The 23,915-nt window shown below is 46.9% G+C and overlaps 2 protein-coding genes across 2 annotated transcripts in view; both read right to left on the bottom strand.

Annotated features, from left to right (window-relative positions):
- CACNA1E (calcium voltage-gated channel subunit alpha1 E) overlaps positions 1 to 23,915 on the bottom strand; it is a 439,633-nt gene that overhangs the window by 400,511 nt on the left and 15,207 nt on the right. The window lies entirely within an intron of this gene.
- LOC116148065 (mitochondrial import receptor subunit TOM22 homolog) lies at positions 263 to 1,399 on the bottom strand. Its single transcript, XM_031435650.2, has one exon. The coding sequence runs from the start codon at positions 1,368 to 1,370 to the stop codon at positions 945 to 947; it is 426 nt and encodes a 141-aa protein (XP_031291510.1). The 5' UTR covers positions 1,371 to 1,399; the 3' UTR covers positions 263 to 944.

Raw genomic sequence — 23,915 nt, 5'->3', positions numbered from 1 at the left:
AGAAATTGACACAACATAGTAAACTGACTGAGGTGGGAAGCCCCATAAAAAGACCCACAGGATCCCTAGGCAGGGCCACTACTCTCCCACCAGCACCATCTGGTCCCCTGGCTCAGAGGCTCTATCTCACTTTTTGCCTCTGAAACAGCTTACTTCTAGGAAAGCAGAACCTACCCCTAAAATTCTATTGATCCCCTGAGCTCACTCCTGATTGGTTATTTCCTTCACTCCTGATTGGTCCATTTCCCTAACTTTTTTTTTTTTTTGGTTGGAATCATTTTTAATATTTAAATACAAAAAGTGAGCACTGAATTTTTTTTTTCTCTTTTAGACACACACACACACACACACACACACACAGAGGTCTAACAGCCAAAATACGCAGAGGAAATGAGCTCCTGCTCTGTCCTCCACAGTCCCCATCCTGTGGCTAAAGCTGCTACAGGCCCGCCCTTCCTCCTGTTCCAACATACGTGGAAATTCACAGTGGCTGCTTCACAGTGCAGCTGTAATGCATTTTGTATTTTATAGTGTTCATGTCCCTCCCCAGCATCTCTATTCTTAAAAGAAAAAACCATCGTGAACAGTCACGGGTACATCCTTCCCAATAGCATCAGCTTCTACCCCACAATGGAATAGTGAGGAGGTCTTCTAATCAGGAGTAATTTAGTGAAACGGGATGGCCAGAGCTGGAGTAACCATCTGCATTGCTGCACTCTGGTACCAGAGTGAGGACAGAAGAAATAAGTCAGGACAGCGTGGCAGGCACATCTGCAAGTTGGGAGTCTCTCCATGAGAATGTGGGGAGAGTTCTCCCCACCAAGTTTAGATAGATCAGTGTGCCAAAGTTAAAAAAAAAAAAATCATCCAATAATCAGCAGTTCAAATACTACTGAATTTTCAAACTTCTTCCACCAAGACAGGTCAACTATGGCAGTAACAATCTAGATCTTTCCGGGAAGTGAAGGTAGAGCCCCTGGCATTCCTGACAGCCCTGTGTTAGGCCCTAGAAGTATCTGCCGTTGCTGCAGTTGCTGCTGCTGCTCCATCTGCAACTTCTCAGTCTCAAAGACGACAGGAAGAACCAGGATCATGAAGGAAGTGGTTCCAATCCACAAGGCTGCCCTGGAAAACCTGTACATTTTTTGAGCCACGAAGAGGGAGAGATCAAAAGTAGCTCCAGCCGCAGACCGGACGCTCTCCGGCAACATCTCTGTCAAACCCCACAGTCTCTCCGACAGGGTCTCATCTAGCTCCTCATCGTCTTCCTCTTCCAGCTCCTCTTCAGGCTTCTCGGCATCGCCTTTCGGAAGCAATTCGTCCGGGGACAGGGGCGCCCCAGGGCCGGCGGCAGGGGCGGCGGCAGCCATGGCTGAGCCATTTCCCTAACTTCTGATTGGTCCGTTTGTAGTACTTTATTTGCCTGGAGCTCACTCCTGACTGGTTATTCCTCTCCCTCCTGATTGGTCCATTTCTACAAAGCTTGTTCCTAATTAGTCAACTTTTGTTATACCTTATTTGCATATGATGTTGCAAAGTGTAAACTGGCAGCCTATAAAAGCCTGTGTAAACCTACAGATGGGGTCCAGGGCTTGTAATGTTAACTCCTCTGGGCCTTCTGGTGTAATAAACCTGAGTTCTCCAACTCTCCGAGTGCTGCTTGGTCTCTTGCCCAGATCCAGGTTGCTGTCACAACAGAGCTGTAACACGTTTTTCTGCAACAGACTACAATTTTTAAAATAGACAATACCCTTTATCAAAAAAAAAAAAAAAAGAAATGAAAGTTAAATTATAAATTAATAAGTTAAGTTTTAGAGAAATAAATAAAATTACGTTTCTTGCACACCTAAATTTGGGAAAAGAGGTAAGTAACTACTACACAACCTCATCTTGGAAAAGTCTCAGAAAGAAGGCGAGGGAAGCTGATGAGAAGCTGTAAAACCCTCCACCACCCAAGCCTCTGGGAATTTATCCAAAAGGGAAGAGGAAGCACAGATCTGTAGAATGTCAGAACTAGAAGGTGCTTATTTAGCGGGGTGCAAGCCCACATTCCTTAGACTGGCCCATGCAACCCAGCTTCCTCTCCGCCGATACCTCCCGCTTCAGCCACACTGGACCGCTTGCTGTTCCCCACACCTATAATGAGTGTTTGAACCTCTGTGTCCTTGCCCACACTGTTCTTTCTGCTGTTCCCCCTTGTGCACTGAAAAAATCCTACTTTAAGACCAAGTGCAAATGTCACCTCCTTCAGTGAGTCATTTCCTGTCCCTCTCAGGCAGCATTCATCCATCCCTCATCTATGCCCCTTAGCGTGTTGTGCACTTGGCATTGGACTTACTGGCTTATATGTCCCTGTCTTCTGTCTAGAGCCCCTCCAATCCCTGCCGCCTACCGCCACTAAAGGGCAGAATATTGCTTGACTGTGCATCCCATGCATTGAGCACACAGCTGATGTTCCATAAATACCTGGTGAGTGAATTAATCAGGCCAAGCGTCTGTTAGACAAATAGGGGACTGAGGCCAAGAAGGGTAAGAGACTGATCAAGGATTCCCACAGTTAGTGGGTGACTGAGCCAGCATTTGAACCCAACACACCCAGGGTGATGGCCAAGGAATGGCCAGAAATTGCATTCATGTAAATACTCCAGTGTCACGCAAAATTCCCGTTGGTCCCACAGTTGCTTCCTTGAGTTTCTGATAAAATGATAAATGTAAGGAAGTGTGATAAGTGGGGAACATCGCTGGCATATGCATTAGACTGGTATTTGAGGAAGAGACATATGGGGGGAAATGTTACAAGGACGTTATGTAGTGTGCCGGGTGTACTTCTGAGGAAGGACAGTTTCTAGAAGCCTGCTTTACACTGATGTGAAATGATAACTCATTATGAATAAATCAGATCTGACACACAGCTCTGTAATGGCCAGATTCTCCACTCACCAACACTTGCAAAACAGGATATTCACATTCAACTCATTCCAAAAAAGCAACTATCTAGGCTTTTCCAAGAAATCTCCGTGGACAGATAAGCTTTAATGTTCCACGATTCATTGGCTCACCAGCCCACAATAAGCCAGCTCTGTCTAACATCTAAAACAAATTCTTCCTTCAAACTTGTAAATTCTCATACGATTACACATTGAATGAGAGTTCACCAAACACACTTTAAAATGTCCCCCATTGTTGCAGCTTGCAGCAAAACAAAACTGAGTGTGTGACCTGTAGCATGACTTTGCATGCTTCCAAGGTCTTAACTAAGTCTCTAAAAAAGCTCCTGACCAAAGGAACACGAGTAGTGGGTAGAACTCTCACCCATTCCAAACAAAAGAAAGGCTACTTCCATGTGGTCTCCGCCAAATTTGAGGAGTATAGGACTGCTCAGGCCATGCACTGAAGAAGACATGGCACCCTCCACAAGGACAGCCAGCTGTGGGCAGATGCAATACAGTCTGTTTTTATAGCCAGCACAATCCTGTCCTGAAAGTCACATCAAGCCCTCTCTACTGCCTCCCCTTACACTTGGCAGGTGACCAGACCACCCACTCTGTGTCAGAGAGAGCCCTCCACCGGCAGATCTTCCAGTCCCCTCCATAGCAAATGTCCGAGGCCCACCACCCTCCCCTTCTCTCACATGAGTGAACAGCAGGAAAACACCGCTCACCGGGGTGGAATCGACCTCTCTGCTGCCCTCCCTCATAGCATCAGGAGGTAGGGATTCCAGAGATGGTGTCTAACCAGGCTACCCCAGGGGCTGGACACTCAGATCATGAAGATACCAAATATCAGCTGTTCAGGGGTTAATCTGTATAGCTTTGAAATCCACGAAAAACCAAACACCCTCTTATGAGCCTCAAATTGAACAGTGATGGGCTAGGCAGGGCTGAAGCGCCCCATGGAGCAGGGGAGGTGTCCTCTGGGTAATCCACAAGCAGTCCCACCTAGGAATTACCATCATCAGCCTACTCTAACTGAGCTCACGCAGGGTGTCTGGCAGCATCCTTTAGTTCAGAATGAGAAACAAATAAAAACGGAAACCAGAACAGGTGGTGTCCCCACCACCGAGGCAAGAGCCCCATACAGGGGCAGGAGGCCCAGCTCTGCTCACCAGGGGCCCTGAGAAGAGTCAGAATTAGGCATCAACTTCGGTTCTCACACGGAGATGGGAATCAATAGTGGTTAGGACGTTAAATACTCCCCAGAGTGCCTTGCTGAGGACTTCTGAGCATGGCAACGTGAGGTCGTGCGGGGTTCTGGGGACTCTGAACCCAGAAAAGGAGGAGTGGGCGCCAGCTCCATCGGCCAGGGCTCCCAGGGACCTGCCTATCTTTCTGCTCAGTGAGTCATTGGGGTTAATCCAGGAACAAGAACAAGAGTAAAGACTACTTTCCAACAGTGGGTGGGTGAGGAAGCAGCAGGTGGGAAGGGAGGAGGGGAGCAACTTCAATGGAAACAATTGCATTTGCTGCTAAAAAAGAGGCAAAGAAGCAGTCTGGGAGAAGGTAGCTCCAACTATTGGAAAAATAATCAGGAATAAACAGTCGTTTATCCAAGTACAACTTCTCCATTCCCTCTAGCTGAGCCTCTTTGCTGTGCTGGGTATATTTAGAACCAATGTGAGCAACCAGTTATTTTGTCCACCATAGCCATGCAAGTGTCTAAGGGCTCCTACCAGGGCTGGGGATGGGGGATGCGAGGATCAGTGGGTAGAGATGCCAGCCTCCCCCAGACTGAAGCCCCGGGGTGAGGAAACCCCCACAGGAGCCGCCCTGGTAGGAACGGAGCCCAGCAGCGGAGCGTGGCACAGCCTCTGAGGCGGCACTGGCTCTGAAGGCAGTGGCAGGGGAATCTAAACAAGGCTGAGGCCTGCAGGGCCTGGATATCTTCTCCCAGCAAGGCCTGGAAGCAGGTGATGCAAAGGCCAGAGCACGCCTGTCTTCCAGGCACAGCAGCGCGGTGGGGTGGGTCCAGCCGCTAAGGGACCAAGTCAGACAAAGAGTTTATCTTTGCACCCCAAGCACCAGGCACAAAGTCATGTTAAACTAGGGCAAGGGGAGACAGTATGGGTTAGATACAGAGCCAACAGATGGTATGAAAACCACTTTCTATGATGTCATAATCAACTTGGACACACACACACACACACACACAGATTTGGAAGGCAACAGCCAGGGAATAAGATGACTAGAGAGAGTCCCGCTAGCCTTCTCCATCCCAGCATCCTCATGCTCCACTTCCCAACAGTTCAAGGAAAATAACTCGGCCACAAGCACCTCTGAGTCACCCCAGACATTCTTGATAAATCTGTCCACAGGAGCACACCTGCATGAGGGAAGGAAATCACAGGTGGGCCAGTGAGCCAAGAGTAGCAACGTGTTTTCAACATGCCTGCTACCACTGGGCACCACGACAGCTCTGGGATACCATGTGAGAAGACCCACCTGCACCTGCTTTTGCTCACAGACCAGTAAGTGGTCAGGTGAGTGTTGTCCTTGACCTCAGCAGAGTAGAGTCAGCTCAGGTGCTCAGCCCACTGCTCATAAAAACACCCATTTGCCCTCATCACTGTATGGATCACGTAACAGGATTCCCACTGCAAGTAGCAGAGGACCCCCTGCCGGTACAGGTGTCTCAGTTCATCTGTAAACGTGTTCCTGAAAAGTGGGCTGTGGGAGGTGTTATTAAGCCAGAAAAACAAGACACAGTTAAGTGTCTAAACAATGACCTCTTTTTTACAAGACAACGAACAATTCCCAATCTGTACACTTCTGTGTTTTAAAATGACAGCATGACAGAGAGAAGGACACAAGAAGATGCAAGTTGGATTGCGAACATGGTAGAAGGTGCCCAACAGTACCAATAAAAAGAGGGGTACTGCAAAAAACGAAAAAGAGACAGGCACCCTTTAAACCAACTCAGCATATCTTACAGGACATTTCGGATCACAAAGTAACATGCAAATTAACTGTTCTATGAAGTGGGTCTCAGCACCCCAGAGGTTTGCCCCCACAGTCTCAGATGCTGCCCCTCTGGGGCAGGCTCTGATAGGCACAAGCCCTTTTTAGTGGGGGGAGGTAATTAGGTTTATTTATTTATTTATTTTTAATGGAGGTACTGGGGATTGAACCCAGGACCTCGTGCATGCTAAGCTTATGCTCTGCCACCTACCTCTTCTAGGTTTATAGTGTCTTGTCTTATATTTAAGTCTTTAAGCCATTTTGAGTTTATTTTTGTGTATGGAGTGAGGGAGTGTTCTAGCTTCATTGACTTATATGCAGCTGTCCAGTTTTCCCAACACCACTTGCTGAAGAGACTGTCTTTTCTCCATTTATATTCTTGCCTCCTTTGTCAAAGATTAACTGACCATAAGTCTCTGACCATAAGTAATAAACTGGGCCGCCTATTCTGTTCCATTGATCCACATGTCTGTTTTTGTGCCAGTACCACACTGTTTTGTTACTGTAGCTCTGTAGTGTTGTCTGAAGTCTGGGAGGGTTATTCCTCCAGTTTCATCCTTTTTCTTCTGTACTGCCTTGGTGATTCTGGGTCTTCTGTGATTCCATATAAATTTTAGGAATATTTTTTCTAGTTCTGCGAAAAATGTCCTGTATCCCCTTTATCTGGAATATTCTCCTCCACCTTTTGCTTGGTTAATCCCTAATTATCTCTCAGACTTCAGGACAGAAAGCCACCCTCAACTCTCAAGACCAGGTTCTGTGTTCTCAGGTCACCCTGCACTCGGGCCTGTAGCAGCCTTTATCCCACTCTGTTATGATTGCCTGCTGCTTGACTCTTTCTCCCATTAGACAAAAGCTACCTGGGGGCTAAGCCTGTACCGTGCTTTGTGGTATCCCCAGAGCCTGACTCAGAGTAGACTCTGTTAACTGCTCGTAGGCTATATAAATGAAGGCCCTTCACACAACCCCAGAGAGATGCTCTCCCGCAGGCTCTTCCAGGTTAACAGAGGAAGACATTAGTTCTGCAGAAGCCAAATAGCTACCTGTCCCATTAATTCCCAAAACGTGTAGCTGGCAATGGTCTGCGTTAGACAGCGCAGTGGCACAGCCAACACAGCAAACAGCTGTCCAGAAGCCAGGGCAGCATGACCAAAGCCCCAGAGACCACTCTGACAGGGGCCTTGCCGGTCAGTCCAAGTCCCTGTCCTGTCCTCCCTCAGGTCAGAGCCTTGCTCACTAGTCCTGCCTGAAGACAACCCCAGCCTGCACTTAGCCCCACCCTCTTCCCCATCAGAAAGTCTGTCTTATTTTGAAGGGATCACCAACCTGAGTCCTGCACTGAGACAGATCAACAGGAACAGACATTGACACAGACCGCCACGAGTTTAGAGCTGAGGACCCCTCACACTCCAAACAAAACTGCCACCTCCACCCACAAGCCGAACGAGCCATTTAGCTGTTATCTACAAACCACACTGCCACATCTCTGATCTATGTCTTTTCTCTCAGCATCTTAAGACAATATAGAGCTAGCAAGTGGCAGAGGAGGTGGTGAAGAGAGACCAATGCATTAATTATTCAAATTTATTCTTGTTTAACTTCAGAAGTAATAAAAAGAAATTCAATATTTCTGGAAAGACTGTCTAGGCAGGAGACCTTAACGTTTCTTTGACAGATCCGGGAAATACAGCGTTCTTCTTTTATTTACTTAATCATATCTCATGCAATTAAGTCCATGAATTCTTAAAATCTAACAATAAAAACTCAGAACTGAAGGCACAAAGCAGCCCTCCCTGCTAATGCCAGCAGAAGTCCCCACCCTCCGCCATCCTCATCACCCCCACTCGCTTGGGCACCGTCACTCCCTACTGCTCTGTGCCCTTTCAGTCCATGTCAGGGGGCTTTGTATTTAAAACATAAAGAATTGATGTAACTGAAAGAAGGCCCACGGCTTCTGCCACCCCAAACTTCTCATATCTCTTTCCTGCTGATCAAATCCTCTCCTGGGAATGACAGGATTAAGATGTAATGAAAAATTAAACTATCATAGCTGGAGACACAATCAACTCTTTTCATCAGTCCTCACTGGGGCTTCCAATCAGGCACCAAGCACGTCTACTCCAGGCCCTGGTGCAGGGACCCTGCCTCACTCTCCCCCACCTCCTCCTTCTCCTTCAAATCACTTCAGGGGTAGGCTAAATAAGGGCCCCCAAAGAACCACGTTCAGATATCCCACAACCTGGGAATGTTACTTTATATGGCAAAAGGGACTCTGCTGATGTGATGAAGGATCTTGTAATGGGGAGAGTCGCCTGCATTGTCCTGGAAGCCCAATGGGATGAGAAGTGACCTTATAAGAGAGAGGCAGAGGGAGATGTGACACAGAAGAACACGGTGAGATCGGGAGGCAGAGATGGGAGGGGACGTGACTACAAGCCAAGGAATGCCAGCAGCCACCAGACGCTGGGAGAGGCAAGGACCAAAGCCTCCCCGGGAGCCTCCTGAGGGAGCTCAGTCCTGCCAGCACCGTGATTTTGGTTCAACGACTCTGACTTCTTACTTCTGGCCTCCAGAACTGTGACAGAATACATTTCTGCTGTTCTAAGCCACAGAGTGCATGGCGATTTGCTATAACCACTGTGGGAAACTGAGACAACATCAAAACCACTTTTCCTCCATAGTAAAATTCTAACTTCTGCAGCTCCAGGACTGAGGCCGTTATCCTCAGTCTTGGAGAGTCCGGGATGGGACCACTCTTTACCCGCCCTGTTCCACGATACACCATGAACCTGAACACTTCTTGTGGGTCTTGGGACTTCAGCCCTAGAGATGGTCCTGGCTGACGATCACGTTCCCTCCGCACTGTATGCCCCACCCCCCATGCCTTAATTCATCACTGCTTATGACTGAGGAAGCCAGACACACCAGTCCTCCTTCAGTTATCCCAGTGTTTCTAGCCACTCCCTGTGTCTGGAATTCTGTCTACTCACCCACTCGTCAAATGGCTGGCTCCTTCCTCAAATCTAAACTTAAATGTCACCTCTTAGAGAATCCTTTCCTGGCACAGCAGCAGAAAGAGTTCCCCTCCTGTTTTCTTCTGCCAGCTCCCTGTCTGTATTCTTCATAAGACTTAACCACCATTTATAATTAGTTCATGTATTTGTTTGCTCACTTGGGTTTTTTGTTTGGTTGGTTGGTTGCTTCCCTCCCAAAGTGCAGGAGCTACATGTGTGTTGTTCTCTCCTGTATCCTGAGCACCAACACAGTTACTGAATGGTAGGTGCTTAATAAACACTTGTTGAATTCCCTTAGCTGTGGAGATTATGGATGGGGAAAATGGGGATATAGAAAGCAAAGGAGACAGGGGGATATTTTTGACCATTTCCAAGTTTGAGACTTAGAGGATGACTCTGTTGAGGCAGGAAGCCAGTCTGGATGGTATATGTGCTGTCCTACCCTTACCTGCATGCCTATTCTAACTTTCCCTGCACCCTCCCCACCATCCTTCAAGGCTCATCAGCTCCCAGCATCTCCAGCCCCTTCAGCCTGTCTCCCATAGTCTCAATCTCAGCACTGCCTAGACCACAACAGGACAGAGAAGCTCAGAGAAGCTTCAAGGAAAAAGGCCATCATAAGACCAAGGACTTATACACCCAGGGTTGGCCTCACAGGCTCTCTGGACCAGCAGCCTTCCCTCTTCACTTGGGTATAATTTTTAAGGCTGTCTCGATTTCCTGGTTTGCACTTTCGCCCTGTCCTGCTCCAAACCAGAGAGCTGTCAGACCGCCGGAGCCCCAGCACATGCACACACTCATCCCTACCTGACGAGCACGGCCACCACCTAGAAACTCCGGCTGCCATGCCTCTACTCATCAGACGCTCTTGGACCCAGGCCAGAATCGAGGTAATCGGGCCCCTTTGGACACTGTGATGTAGAAGGCTGGTCACCCGCCCCAGGACCCGAGTCAGGGGAGTTCCTTTCAGCCCAAATCACCCAGTCTCATTCTTCCCTCCTCCCCCAGCTGCTTGGGTCCCAGAGCTGAGTCACCATGATTACATCTGGGCCACTGAAACCCACAGTGGGCATCTGTGGTCTTGTCTGGCCAGCACCCTGTCTTCTTTAGAGGCTTTGCTCCTCCCACATCAGTCATGTGATTCTGATGGGAAAGGTGAGGATAGAACCTACCTGACCTCCCAACACAGGGTTGGCCGTGTGACGGAGGCCCAGCCAAAGTCACTCATCCTCATGACCTGACTGGTCAGCAGGTGAGTGTGTAACCCAACCTGGGCCAGAGTGGCCCCTCAGATTTCACGTATGGAGACTCAGAGAGACGCTCTCTCTTTTGCTACACTCAGATTAGGAGGCCTGGAAATCTCCTCCTCCTCACCATTCAAACAAAGTGTACTTGTAATACTGAGGAACACAGTCAGTACTCAGAACAAAGCAGAGGAGAAAACACGAGTGAGGGTGAGCGGTCAAGGGGAAAACGGAGGACAGCATTGTTTGAACTCTTGGTCCAGTGGAACCGGATCTGGATCCATCCTTACTCTTTCCAGTTACATAAATGAAATAAAAACCTTCCTTTTTCACCGTAAGCCAGCTGGAGTTGAATTTCTGTCTCTTTTAACTGAAAAAGCCCTAATATTTCACTGCCACGTCCTCATTGATCTCTTTCCACACACACTTTCCCGGCCACCTGACATGACACTGAACCTTCTCGTTGGTTTACTGCTTCGTGGTAAGGCTTGCTCCCCCCTCAGCTGGCTGGTAGCGCTCTCTGCAGGGGTGTTGTCCTAGAGCTGCTCTGATGCCCAGGGTTCAGGGTCAGTGCTGGCACATGACAGGTGTGGGGGCTCATTCCATCCTAGATTCTCTCATTCCTGGGCAAGCTGAGCCCTACGAGTCCTTGTGAGGTTAGATTGAGTCCCCCCTACCCTTGGATATGAAGGGAGGGATGAGGGAAGGGAAGAAGGAAGGAGGGGGAGGAAAGGGGAGGGATGCTCAAAGGCCCAGAGAGCCAGGCTCCCCTGGGTCTCTTCTTTCTGCCACAGGACTCCCCTGTTCTCAAGGAGCAGCTGCTGGGACCCGCCCCCTCCCAGCCCCGGGTGATGGAGGGCTCCCAGAACCAGGCGCCATCACTCACGTCCTCCATGGGGGCTCCAGGGAAGTGCTTCCAACCTGACTGATTGCAGACCCAGAGAAGAAGAATATCACATACATGAGTTTCCCAAAATTAAAATGGAGAATGGGGCCTCAGGGAAGGCTGCCTGGATAATTAAGGCATTAATTCAGGCTCTGGTTTGCCTGAGAGCAACGGGCTCTTGAGAGCGCCACTAAATTCCTCCCAGTAAATATTGGCAGCTCCAAGGCAGTTCCCCCACCAGGGTGCAGGCTCATAAGAGAGCCTCTTCCTCTCAGTCCCCTGCCTGTCATCCTCAGGGAAGGTCTCAGAAGCAGGAGAGTCAGGGAGTTGACAGCCTTTACTCAAAATGCCTGATGAGTTAGGGCTGGATAAGGTCTGGAAAGATAACTACACAACAGACACTGAGGAACAGAGAAGGGAAGGGACTTCCTTGAGTTCACAGAGCTGTAAGTAAGAGTGGAATCAAGAATTCAAATGTCCTGATATCAGGATAATACATTTCCAACACATGTCTTGGAGCCGCATCCACAACACGCCAATATGCACACACACGTGCACACGCGCACACACACGAACCCATCCTTTCTGCACAGGCCTGTCTCCTCACTGTCACCCCATAACTCTGTGCTCTTCTTTGAGATGCTCCCCGGCCTGGCAACCCTCACCCCTTCCCTGCCTCTCTGATTTCACCCATCCATGAAGCTTTAGTTCAAGGTCTCTCTTCTATCGTCTTCCGTTTTAACACCAGGGCTTCATTCTCTTCTGGGAACAACTCCAGCATTTGGAGTTTTCATACAATACACCTTAGCCCTGAATTCTTTGGTGTAGAGCTGTTTTATCTCATCTTTCCAATAAGACTGCAAACTCCCTGCAGATTCCTCTCAGGAATTCCAGCCTATCCCAGCCCAGCCCACAGTGACAGCGCCATCACCGCCCACTCTTTGGAAATCGGGGATTCGAAGCCAGTCCAGGTTTCATTGAATTTGTGGCCTTAGACAAGCCCTACAGTGCACCTGCACCTCCAACCCGCCCAGACATGAGCATAAACTCCACCGAGAGCCAACTTTATTCCCCATTCTGATGTCCCTCTGCACCTTCTCTCTGTCCCATACAGCCAGCCCAGACCTGCCACCTCCCTGTTCTCCCCACGTGTCTCCAAAAGCACCCAGATGCTGCCATCTGCGAACTCTGTGACGGCACATTCAACAATTGCTCCGCTCTCCCCGCCCACCTGCAGTGCCCTCTCGGGGCTTGCCCTGGAGAGGGAAGGAGCAGCGTGGCTGGTGGATGGGCACCGGCTGGGGAATTCAGGCTGGGTCCTGGGTTCTGGTCCTGTCCCCACCCCAACTCCTGTCCACATGCCCATGTCCACTCACTGCAGGCTCTGGTCTGTTAGATGAGGATGTTAGGTTCACGGCTGCTCCCCAAAGGGCATCTGCCCTGTACTTTTTTATGACTTGAGCAGACATCAACATCTCACACACAAATGACAAGCAGAGCAGCTAAATCAGGACACGGCCTTAAACCTCCTGGGCACGTAAGAGAAGAAGAAGGAAAAGAGCCCTTTTCTCGGAAATCTGGCTTGTATCCCCCAGAAAAGAGTGTGCAGTAATCACCAGACGGCACGGACATCTGACACATACACTCACTCGATCACCACCACACGTGGCTTCCCAGGAGCGTGGCCATGGTTAATTAGATCTGGGGCCCAGCACCTGGTATCAAGGCTCATCACTCAGATAATAACAAGCAGGACTGCCATCAAACAAACCATACTGACCCTCTAAGTCAGCTCCTCAGATCACGAACGTTTTCCTCAATCTGTGAAATAAGGGATGGACAAGACACGGGGCAGGAATGATGAGACCCAACCTCACATAGGAGAGTCAGATCTCAGGTTCTGAAGCTCGAAGTTATATACGCCCCTCTTTCCCCTGGTGACCAAGAGTGCCCAAGGACGACCCTTCATCTCCACCGCAAGGCTGTCCTGTCCACCTAGACCCCATCTAAGCTCAGAAGATAGCTCAGTGCTGGGCACACCTGGCATTAACATCCTCCCTCCCAGAAACATGACTTGGAGGAGTGCGACCGAGTCTGTCATTACAACTATCGGTGACACTGTTCACTTTAGAACCACAGGTCACCAGGGTGGACGGCATCTGGAGAAGGTGACCCCCCCCAATGCCCTCCCACACTCCAACTGCCACCAACTTATCAGTAACCAGATGTTGCCAGTCTAAACAGCTGGTCCAACAGAGAGTCAGCCCATCTCAATAATGTCCAAGTGTCACCTACTTGTCACATGAGCAGATGAGGGTCAGAGCCCAGCTCCTGTTTCTCTCCCCGCACACCCCCAGCCTGGCCCGGGGTAGGGTCCCCTCGAGCGTTGCCTTTTTTCTCCTGGCTGTCAGGTGAGCAGCCGCCTCTGGACTGGCAGCCTGAGGTGAGCTGCTGTCCTGCAACACTGATCATTAATGCTGTGCAAAAGGCCTTTTATGCCTTCAGCTGGGACATTGTTATTTCTTGATAAGAAGGGGAAATATTTACTGTCTTAGAGCCCTTCTGACCAGAATCCCCACAAAGCACAATACCCAGGAAGCCCTCTGGGGTGAAGAGGCCCCTCCCTGCCCCTCTCTCCGCAGCAGACTGTGGCCGCTTACTGTCACCAACTCTATCACCCAGGAGAGCAGACATAGTCCTCAAGCTTAGACTCCACAAGCCCACAAATGACTAAAACAGGCAAAGTGAACGAGGCCTGAGGCCCGAAGACCCAGGATCATAGAAGGAGGAGGAATATTCTGCATCTCTTCAGCTTGGGAGGATGGTTGGGACTTCCTGGCTCCACGGGCAGGCATGCTTTAGAGATAATTAGACCAATCCTAAGAGAAATCAGGTTAGAACTAAAATAAATAAGGCTGTGAGACAAGCCTGTGGGATGCTTCATTTCTGTGACCCCAGAAATTGTGCAGGGAGGTGGTGGCCATTCTCCAAAGTCGGGGAGAAGGGATGTGAATAAAGGAATTTGTGAGAGTAAAGATTTCCTTGTTTCTAACTCTAAGGCAAGGCTGGGAAGTTCCCATTACGAGCCGTGGTCCTCCGTGATTAGCCCCCATTCAGTCAGCAAGCATTTCTTAGATGCCTGACTGTGTTCTCAGTAAGTCTATAAAGATCTCTGTACCGGGCAGGCTGCCCCCAGAGTGTACTGTCCAGGGTCTGCTTCCATAGAATGACTCCCAGGGCAGTCCTAGCAATGGTCCTGTGGGTCCTGTGGCAGGTGGGGTCAGCAGTCATTTCCTCCCAGGATCTGAGAGGAAACCACTGGAGGCCTGGGGTCTGGCAGGCCTTGTCCTTGGCCATTGTGCCAAGGATTGGTCTAATTATCTCTAAAGCATGCCTGCCTGTGGAGCCAGGAAGTCCCAACCATCCTCCCAAGCTGAAGAGATGCAGAATATTCCTCCTCCTTCTATGATTCTGAGTCTTTGGGCCTGGAGTTCCCACCAGTAGAGGTCCAGCCCTTTGCACGAAGGAAACATGGTCCCAAGAGCCTTCAATTAAAAGCCAGCAGAAGGTAAAGGCATTAACCCACACCTCAGACTTAAGACCCAGGGTTTTCCCCAAGGCAGTTTTGTCTGGGAAAGCACCATTTCGCCTGGGAAGGCACCAGAAAAGCTGATTCCTGTTCTCCCTTCTTCTTCTTACAGCTTCTCTGAGATAACATTTTTTCCTCCTCCTTGGTGACCTTCCAAACTCTTAGGCAGAAAAACATCTGTGCTCTCAGAAGACTTGAGGGGGCACCACCTACCTCCCAACACCCTCTCTCCCTGAAGGTCTGTCTGCCAAGAGCCTCAGCTCTTTTGCCTAAGACAGGATGCTTGTGAAAGGAGCAATGTGGAGTGTGTCGTGGGGCGGAGAGAGTCCAAGAGGAAGTTTTGCAGGTGGAAGAGACAGAGCAAGTGTCCAGAACGTGTGCGGGGGAGGGTGTGTTTTAAACACTAACTTATCAAGAGGGATTTGTGGGACATTGCCTTAAGAGGTGTGGCGCAGCTGTATGAGATGCAGTTGTGATCAGGACCTGGTCATTGCCCTCAAAGAGCTTACAGTCAACCAGAAGAGATAGAAACGGAGGGCTACTTCAGGGCTGTGGGATGAGTGCCAACAGGAGAGCCAAATGAAGGAGCGTTTGAGGACATGCAGGAGGTCCTGGGGGCTAGGAAACATGGAAAGGCTGCCTGGGGGAACAGGTATCCGAGGAGTGACTCAAGAGTGGGCACAAGATGAAGGGTGGGGGTGAGGGAAGAAAGAAGCTGGAGACAAAGAGGACAGTACAGGAGGGAGGGTATAGCTCAGTGATAAAGTGCAAGCTTAGCATCCTGGATTCAATCCCCAATACCTCCATTTTTAAAAAATTTTTTTAAAAAATAAATAAACCTAATTACAACCCCACCCCCCGCCAAAAAAAAGAGGATAGTACGGGCAAAAGCCTGCTGTCCTGTGATATGGCCAGTGTTGGGTGACGGAGGAGCTACTGAGAGAGGCAGAGCTGGAGAGGCAGGACCCAGCTGGGCATCATGGCTTCAGGCTACTGTGAGGAATTTAGCCTCCACCGATTGGGCAATCGTCATTGGGGGGATTTAGGGAAGAGAAGCAGCATCATGACATTGACTCTTTAAATAGATCACTTGAACCATGGGGTCAAGAGTGCAATGAAGGAAGCCTAGCTGGAGGTCAACAAGCTATTTAGAAAGCTGTCGCCTACTTGATTTCTCCACCTAATATATAATAAGCATCTCAAATTTGAGAGAACAATGCAGAATTCTTTCTCTCTCCTTCAAGGCTGCTCCGCCCCAAGTCTTCTTTCTCAGGAAATGGTATCTGATGCTCAAGCTAAATACCCAGGAGGCATCCAGATTCCTGTTTCCCTCATCACCACCACTGACCACCCACTCTATTGGTAACCAGCCTTATGGACTTCACCTCCAAAACACATCCCAAACCTATTCCATTGAAACCACCACCGTCCCAGCACCCTCACCCCTCACCGGAGTCTGCAGTCAGCTAAGGGCTAGTCCTCCCTTCACTCTGGGTTCCCTTCAACCCATCTGTCACATGGCAGCCAAAGTGCAGTCTTTATACATTTTCATGGTGAAATATAACACATATGCAGAAAAGTGCAAAACCCAAAAATGTGCAACTCGGTGGTTTATCAAAACAGACCTCCAATCATCACCAAGGTGGAAAAGTAAAATATTCCAGTTGCATCCCCAAAAGCCTCCTGCATTCCCTCCCATCACTGCCGGTCCTTCCCCGCCGAAGATAACCACTCTCTTGGCTTTTAAGGTAATCACTCCTGTGACTTCTCTTAGAGATTATTACCTAACCACGAATCCCTAAAAGCTGTTGTTCTGATTTTGGTGGATATTTGAACTCTATATAAACGGAATCACACTGCATTATTATCTCGTGTTGGATTCCCTTCACTCAGCATTTTATTTATGAGATTCCTCTGGGTTGTGGGCACAGCTCTAGTTTATTTTTACTGTTCTATGGCAGTCCATTATTTATTCATTCTACTGTTGATGAGCATTTGGGTTGCTTCTAGTTTTTCAACTAATACAAATGATGTTGCCGTGACCAGTTTGATATTGGTCTCTTGGTGTCAGAAGAGCCTTAAAACATGGATCAGACCATGTCGCCCCTCTGCTGAAAACTCTCCAAAATCTCCTTTCATGCTTAAAATCCAAACTCCTTATCTTGGCTTATAAGGCCCTTGCTTCCTTCTCCCTCCTCCTCTTCTTCTCTCTCCCTCACTTTGCTCACAAGGTCCCCACCTCAGTCTGCCTGGTGCTGGAACAGGCCATGTTCACATCTACCTCAGGGCCCTTCCACGTGCTCTCCCCTCTCCCTAGACTGCAGATCTCAGCACAGTCGGCTTCTTATCAGTCAAGGTGCTCCTTTGACTACCTAATTTAGAGGAGATCCCAAGACCCCAGGTCTCCCTCCTTCACATGCCCTTGTTTGGTTTTCTTCACAGCACTCTTTGCTCTAGGAAGCCATCTTATTTACCCATCTGGTAACTTGCTTATTGTTTATCTCCTCCCAACTCCCTGAGCTCTTGGATCCTCAGCAACTGGAACTGTGCCTGACGTGGAGCAAGCAGTCAATAAAAGTTTGTTGAATGAAGGAGTGAATGAAAGAGCCTGTCTGCAGGAAACATGGCAGTGGAAAGGGTCTGGCGGCAGCTGGAGGAAGCAGACAGACAGACAGCAGGGAATCCTTCTGAAAACAGTGAAGAAAGAAAAAAGGAAGGAAGGGAGTTGGGAGATGAACAAGGATTGAAACTCCAAGCTCTGCGCCCTGGGCCAAGGGCCTCCGTCTCGCCCCTGCAGCCTGGTCTCTGGTGTGCCGAGGCTGTGTGCCCCTTGCAGCCTGGCTTCTCCCAGAGCCCAGTAGAGGATTCCCTGGGAGGGAGGGAAAACTGAACCTCCTTCAGGGCATGAGCCAAGCCCTGCTGAAGCAGAAGAAAAGGCGAGGCTGCCTTTAACCCTCATTGAGACAAGGGGAGAGGAGGGTGGAGGTGTTTCATTGTTCTCCCTGAGAAGTCAAGGCAGCAGGAGATAATGTGGGTTGTCAAACTGCCAACACGACCTCTGGAAACGACAAACTTTCCCAGCGACTGCCTCAGTAAACAGCCGGTGAGCAGCAGAGGCCGGCACCAGACTCCGCAGCCCGCAGCTGGGCTGGGGGGTGTGCTCCAAGCTGCTTGGGGCCCATCCCTGCACAGACCCAGAGCAGCCAGTCTTGGGCTTCAAGAGGGAGGACTGGGATGAGCAACCCTGAAGGTGAGATGGAAAGGCTCCTCCTGGAGACAGAACAGGAGCATGGGGCTGCAAGACAAGGACAGCGATTGGAAGAACCTGGATGGGAAGGTGAGGGACACGGTCCAGCCCACCTGTGTGAGCTCAGGCGAGCGTCTCAGTCTGCCTGACTGGTAATTACTCTCCCTAAAATGGACATGAGTAAATACCCGCTTTGTTAACATCTCAAGGTTAGTGTAAGGATCACATGAAATCACATATATAAAGGAGCTTTTTAGACAAATGTAAGATGATAAAAATGGGCCTGAAAGAGGCCCATTACTCAGAAAGTACACACAGCTAGTAAATCACAGGCCAGATTTGGAATAAGAGGCAATGTCTGGGAGGATTTTTTTCTTTAGGGACACTATAGCACCCCAGACAAGGGGGGTGGGACACTTGTAGTGACTAAATTTCTAAAAGCACACTGAGATCTCTAATAGTTAAGAGGATAGATCCTTATAACAACAAATGAAAACAAAACTAAAATGCTAGGAATAAATATAATAAGAAATATGCAAGATGTATGAAGAAATATTTCATTTAAAACACTACCTAAGGATACAAAATGAGAACTTGAACAAATTTAACACTCTAAAGATGTAAATTCTCCCGAAAGTTGATTTATAAACTGAATGTATTCACAACAAAATCACCAGTCCGTTTTGGGGAGAGCTAGATAAGTTTAATCAGAAGTTTATACGGAACAATAAATAATCAAGAATATCCAGGAAACTTCTGACAAAGAAATGTTATGAAAGATATCTAGCCCCCACATGTTAAGGCACATTACAAAACTGATTAATTAAAATATGCATTCTGGCATATGAATGGACAAACAGATCAACAGAACAAAATCAAAGCTGCAGAAAGAGACCCAAATATCTATGAGAAATATTATATTTCAGATCATTGAGAAAGAAATGAATATTCAATAAATGATGTTGAGACAAATGAGTAGACATATGGGAAAAAATTAAGTAGGATCCTTCCCCCAAGTCTTATGCTAAAATAAATTATCAGTGAATCAAAGATCTAAATGTAAGAAATGAAACCATAAAAGTGCCCAAAACTTTTAATGTGTGATTTTTGTAGATGTGAAGGCCTTTGTTAGCAATATAAAATCAAACACACAAATAAAAAGGCTAATACATTCAACTACATAAAAATTGCCATAAAACCACAAACAACTTCAAAAGGCAAATCACAAATTAGGAAATTATTTTCTGCATCTATACTACAAACAAAGGACAAATTTTCTTAATATATAAAGAACTACATATTAACATGAAAATATACAAAGGATATGAACAATCAATTCACAGAAAAGGAAATACAAATGGCTCTTAATACCTGAAAAGATGTTCAATATCACAATAAAAGAAATACACATTTAAACTAGGAGATGCCATTTAATCTCTTAGATTAAAAAGTCTAATAACACACTATGTTGGCAAGGATACAAGGAAACAGCCACCATGCTGGTAAATGGATAAACTGGTACCACTTCCATGCAAGGCAATGTGGGACTATAATGCAAAAATTTAAACTCACTCTTTGTTTCCACAATTCTACTTTTAGGAAATTTTCTTCACATATATCTGCACATGTACAAATGGCATCTTTATATGTTTATTCATTAAAGCATTAATAGCAAAATATTACCAAAAAACCTATGTGTCCATCAAAAGAGGATCAGCTAAATAAATTAAGGAATATGCATAGACTTTAAAAACAGAGAGGCAGATTTCAGTGTCCTGATTTGGAACAATCTCAAAGATCAATTCTTAAGTAGAAAAATATCTAGGTACAGAACAGTAAGTTATGTATGTTACTATTTGGTTTTGAGAAATGTGTACATTAAAATTTTACTTATATATATGGCTATGGAAATGGAAGGATACATAAGAAAATGGTAACAGTGGTTATTTTCTAGGTGGGGAACTAGGTAGCTGGGGGAATTTTTAAACAAAGAGAAATTTTAAAATAAAGACACTGAAAACTATAAAAACATCATTAAAAGAAATTAAAGAAGATACTAATAAAGGAAAAGACATCTCATGTTCATGGATTCGAAGACTTAAGAGTCTTAAGATGTCAGTACTACACAAAGTGATCCACAGATTTAATACATTCCCCATCAAAATCCCAACAACAGTTTCTGCATAAAGAAAAAAGTTAAGCCTAAAATTCATACAGAAATTAAAATGGCCTAGAAAGCCACACAATCTTGAAAAAAAAAAAAGTGAGATGTTCTCATGCTTCCTAATTTCAAAACTTACTATAAAACTACAATAATCAAAACAATGTGGTACTGGCATAAAGACAGACATACACATCAATGAAATAGATTAAAGACCCCAGAAATAAACCTCTGCATATATGATTAAATGATTTTAAACAAGGGATCCAAGACTATTCAAAGGGAAAAGGACAGTATTTTCAGCAAATAGTGTAGGGAAAACTGGATGTCCAAAAGCAAAAAATGAATTTGGATCCTTAGCTTACATCATATACAAAAGTTAACTCAAAGTGGATCAAAGACTTAACTGCAAGAGCTAAAACCATAAAACTCTTAGAAGAAAACGTAGGGAAAAAACTTCATGACCTTGGATTTGACAATGATTTCTCAGATATGATACCAAAAGCACAGACAACAAAAGAAAAATAGATAAACTGGACTCCAGCAAAGTTTAAAACTGTTGTGCATCAAGGGACACTGTCAACAGAGTGAAAAGGTGATCTACAAAATGGTAGAAAATACTTGCAGATCATATATTTGATAAGGACTTAGTATATACAACTCCAAACAACAATAGCAAGCAACTCAATTTTCAAATGGGCAAAGTAATTGAAAAGACATTTCTCTAAAGATATACAACTGATTAATAAGCACAGGAAAAATATGCTCAACATCATTAATCACTAGAGAAATGTGAATCAAAACCACAATGAGATACCACTTCATACCCATTAGGATGGCTACTATCAAAAAAAAAAAACAAAACAGAAAATAACAAATGTTGGTATTGATGTGGAGAAACTGAAACACTTATACATTGCTGGTGGGAGTTAAATGGTAACATATTGAGGAACAGTATGGCAGTTCCTGAAAAAAAATTAAGTATAGAATAACCATATGATCCAGCAATTCCACTCCTGGATATGTACCCCAAAGAACTGAAAGCACGGATTCAAACAGGTATCTGTCTACCCGTGTCCATAGCTGTATTACTCACAGTAGCCAAAAGATGTAAGCAATCCAAGCTTCCATCAATGGGTGAACGGATAAATAAGATGTGGTATAGACATACAACAGTATATTATTCAGCCTTAAAAAGGAAAGAAATCCTGGCATATGCTGCAACATGGACAAACCTTGAAGAAACTAGGCTAAGTGAAATAAGCCAGTCACAAAAGGACAAATATGATATGATCTCACTTTTAGGAGGCACCTCGAGTAGTCAAACTGACAGAGACAGAACATAGAACAGTAGTTATCAGGAGGTGGGGGAGGAAGGAACAGGAGTTATTGTCTAAGGGGTACGGAGTTCCAGTTTGGGAAGATGAAAAAGTTAGAGAGACAGACAGTGATGATGGTTGCACAACAATGTGAATGTAATTAATGCCACTAAACTGTACACTTAGAAATGGTTAACATGGTAAACTTTATATTATATATATTTTACCACAATAAAAAAATAAAGAGAAAGAAATAAATCTTAGATAATACACAAAGAAGAGTGAACTCCAGAGTCAACACTTCTGGGTTTGAATCCTCACTACTCCCTTTCTCAGCTGTGTCACTTTAGAAAGGTACTTAACATCTCTAAGCTTCAGTTTCCTCATCCAAAAAATGGCACTGTCTGCGATACTGGGCTGTTCTGAGGCACATAAAGGGCTCAGAGGAGGGCCTGCCACATCATAAATTCTTAACGAGCCGTGGTTCCTCATTTATTATTGTCTTTAACAAACATTTATTGAGCATCTATTATATTCAGACACTATGCCAAGTGCTGGGAATACAGAGAGGAACAGGATGGATTCCTGCCTTCAAGAATCTCACCACTTGGTAAATAGGACCTTAATTGATTCTGTCTTCACTCAGCCCTCACTGCAGGATTAACTGTTGAAAAAGTCACTATGAAAGTGCCCTTTAAGAAGATAAACAAGAGACTCAGTTAGGTTGAACATCTGAAGTGCTTTCCAGCGATCAGACTTATCTGAAAGCAAGACGGGCTACCTGGAAAAGTGGGGAGGCAGTCTGGATAGCCACTTCTCAGACACGTGGCAGAAGAGACTCAGAGGGTTAGATAAGGTGATCACTGGGGCCCCAACTGGCGTAGAGAGTCTCTGATGCTACAAAGTGAGGGCCAAGGACTGGACGGTGAGCAGCCTAGCTGGGGAAAGGCTCCAGGGGGTCAGCCTTGAAGACATCGCCACCTCATGACATCACCCAAATTCCGCCCCACTCCGGGACCAGAAGTCTCCAGATGGCAGGTGTGGATTCAAATTCAAAATGACAGGCAGGATTTCCACATAGATGCATGGAGATGAACCAAGGCATGCTCATCCCTGGATGACAGACGGAAGGGAAGAAAGGCCCAAAGAGGAGGCCACCGTGGCCTTTTTCTGTGCTCGTGCAGGCTCCAGAATAAAAGGCTGAAGCAGGATTCGCGAGTGACAACCGGAAAGAAAACACCCCAAAGCTGGCTGTGAATCCAAAACGGGTACCCCATCCTAGCCCCCAGCTCTGGGACACCCCAGCTAGTCCAGAAACCTGGAGGAGTCAGAGAGCTTGTTCTTTAAAAAAAGGGGGGGAGGCCTCTTTCTGGAAGGGTTTGTGTGCATCTTGCATGGAGACAGAGGGAAAGGCAGGACTCCTCTCACTGGATCGGAACTCCACCTACAGTCCAGAGCAGCTGCAGTGCCGAGTCAGGGCAGAGGAAAAGGAAGGGCAGGGAAACCCTCCTGCGTGGTCTCAGCTGGTCAGCTTCCCTATGAGGGTCTCAGAGGAAAGACAGTCGGGCTTCTCGCTGAGATCTTGACTTTCTTCTTTCCTGGAGTGCAGGGGTGGAGGAAATAGTTGTGTGGTGGGGAAACGGCTCACTGATCAGGATGTTTGAGTAAAGTCCCAAAGGTGGTGAGGGGCAAGCCGTGCAAATATCTGCACAAGAGCATCCCGGGCAGAAGGAACAGCAAAGGCAAAGAACCAGAGGCAAAGAGTACGCTCAGCATAATGGGTACAGCAAGGAGCCTGTGACTGGAGCAGAGAGACACATGGGAAAAGATACAGGACATGAGGTCAGAAAGGTAAGGGATGGGGTTGGGGTTCAGATCCTGTAGGGTTCTATCGGCCACTAAGGATTCTGGCTTCTACTCTTAATGAGATGCGGAAGCCATCAGAAGGTTCTGAGCAGAAGAGTGAGATATCCTGACATAGTTTTTAAAGGGTCCCCTGGGCTGCTGGGTTGAGAATCACTCCAAGTAGGGCAGTGTGACCACCTGCTGCAGTCAGTAGTGGGCTGCGACAACAATCCTGGAGAGAGGCAACAACAGCTTGAACCAGGTAGGTAGCAGCAGAGGTGGTGAGAAGTAGATATATTTTGAAGATGGAGCCAAGAGGATTTGCTGACAGATTGGATGTGGGGAGTGAAGGAAAAAGAGGTGTCAGGCATGATGCTAAGATTTTTTGGCTCAAGCTACTGGAAGGATGGAATTTCCATTAACTGAGATAGGGAAGACTGAAGAAGAAGCAGGTTTTATGGGGAAGAGCAAACATTCATATTTGGACAAGGAAGGTATGACATGTCTCTTAGACGTCCATGTGGAAATGTCTCATGGGCAACTGGATAGACACATGCAGTGTGCAGGAAGACGACCAGGCTAGAGCTATATATTTAATATCATGTTAAATCTACTATTCACTGTACATGTATATTTAGCTATATATCTATATATTT

Source organism: Camelus dromedarius, chromosome 23 (genome assembly GCF_036321535.1).
Source record: "Camelus dromedarius isolate mCamDro1 chromosome 23, mCamDro1.pat, whole genome shotgun sequence".
NCBI classification, from domain to species: domain Eukaryota; kingdom Metazoa; phylum Chordata; class Mammalia; order Artiodactyla; family Camelidae; genus Camelus; species Camelus dromedarius.
The sequence above is the reverse complement of the archived record's forward strand: the minus strand, read 5'-3'. Positions and strand labels throughout refer to the sequence as shown.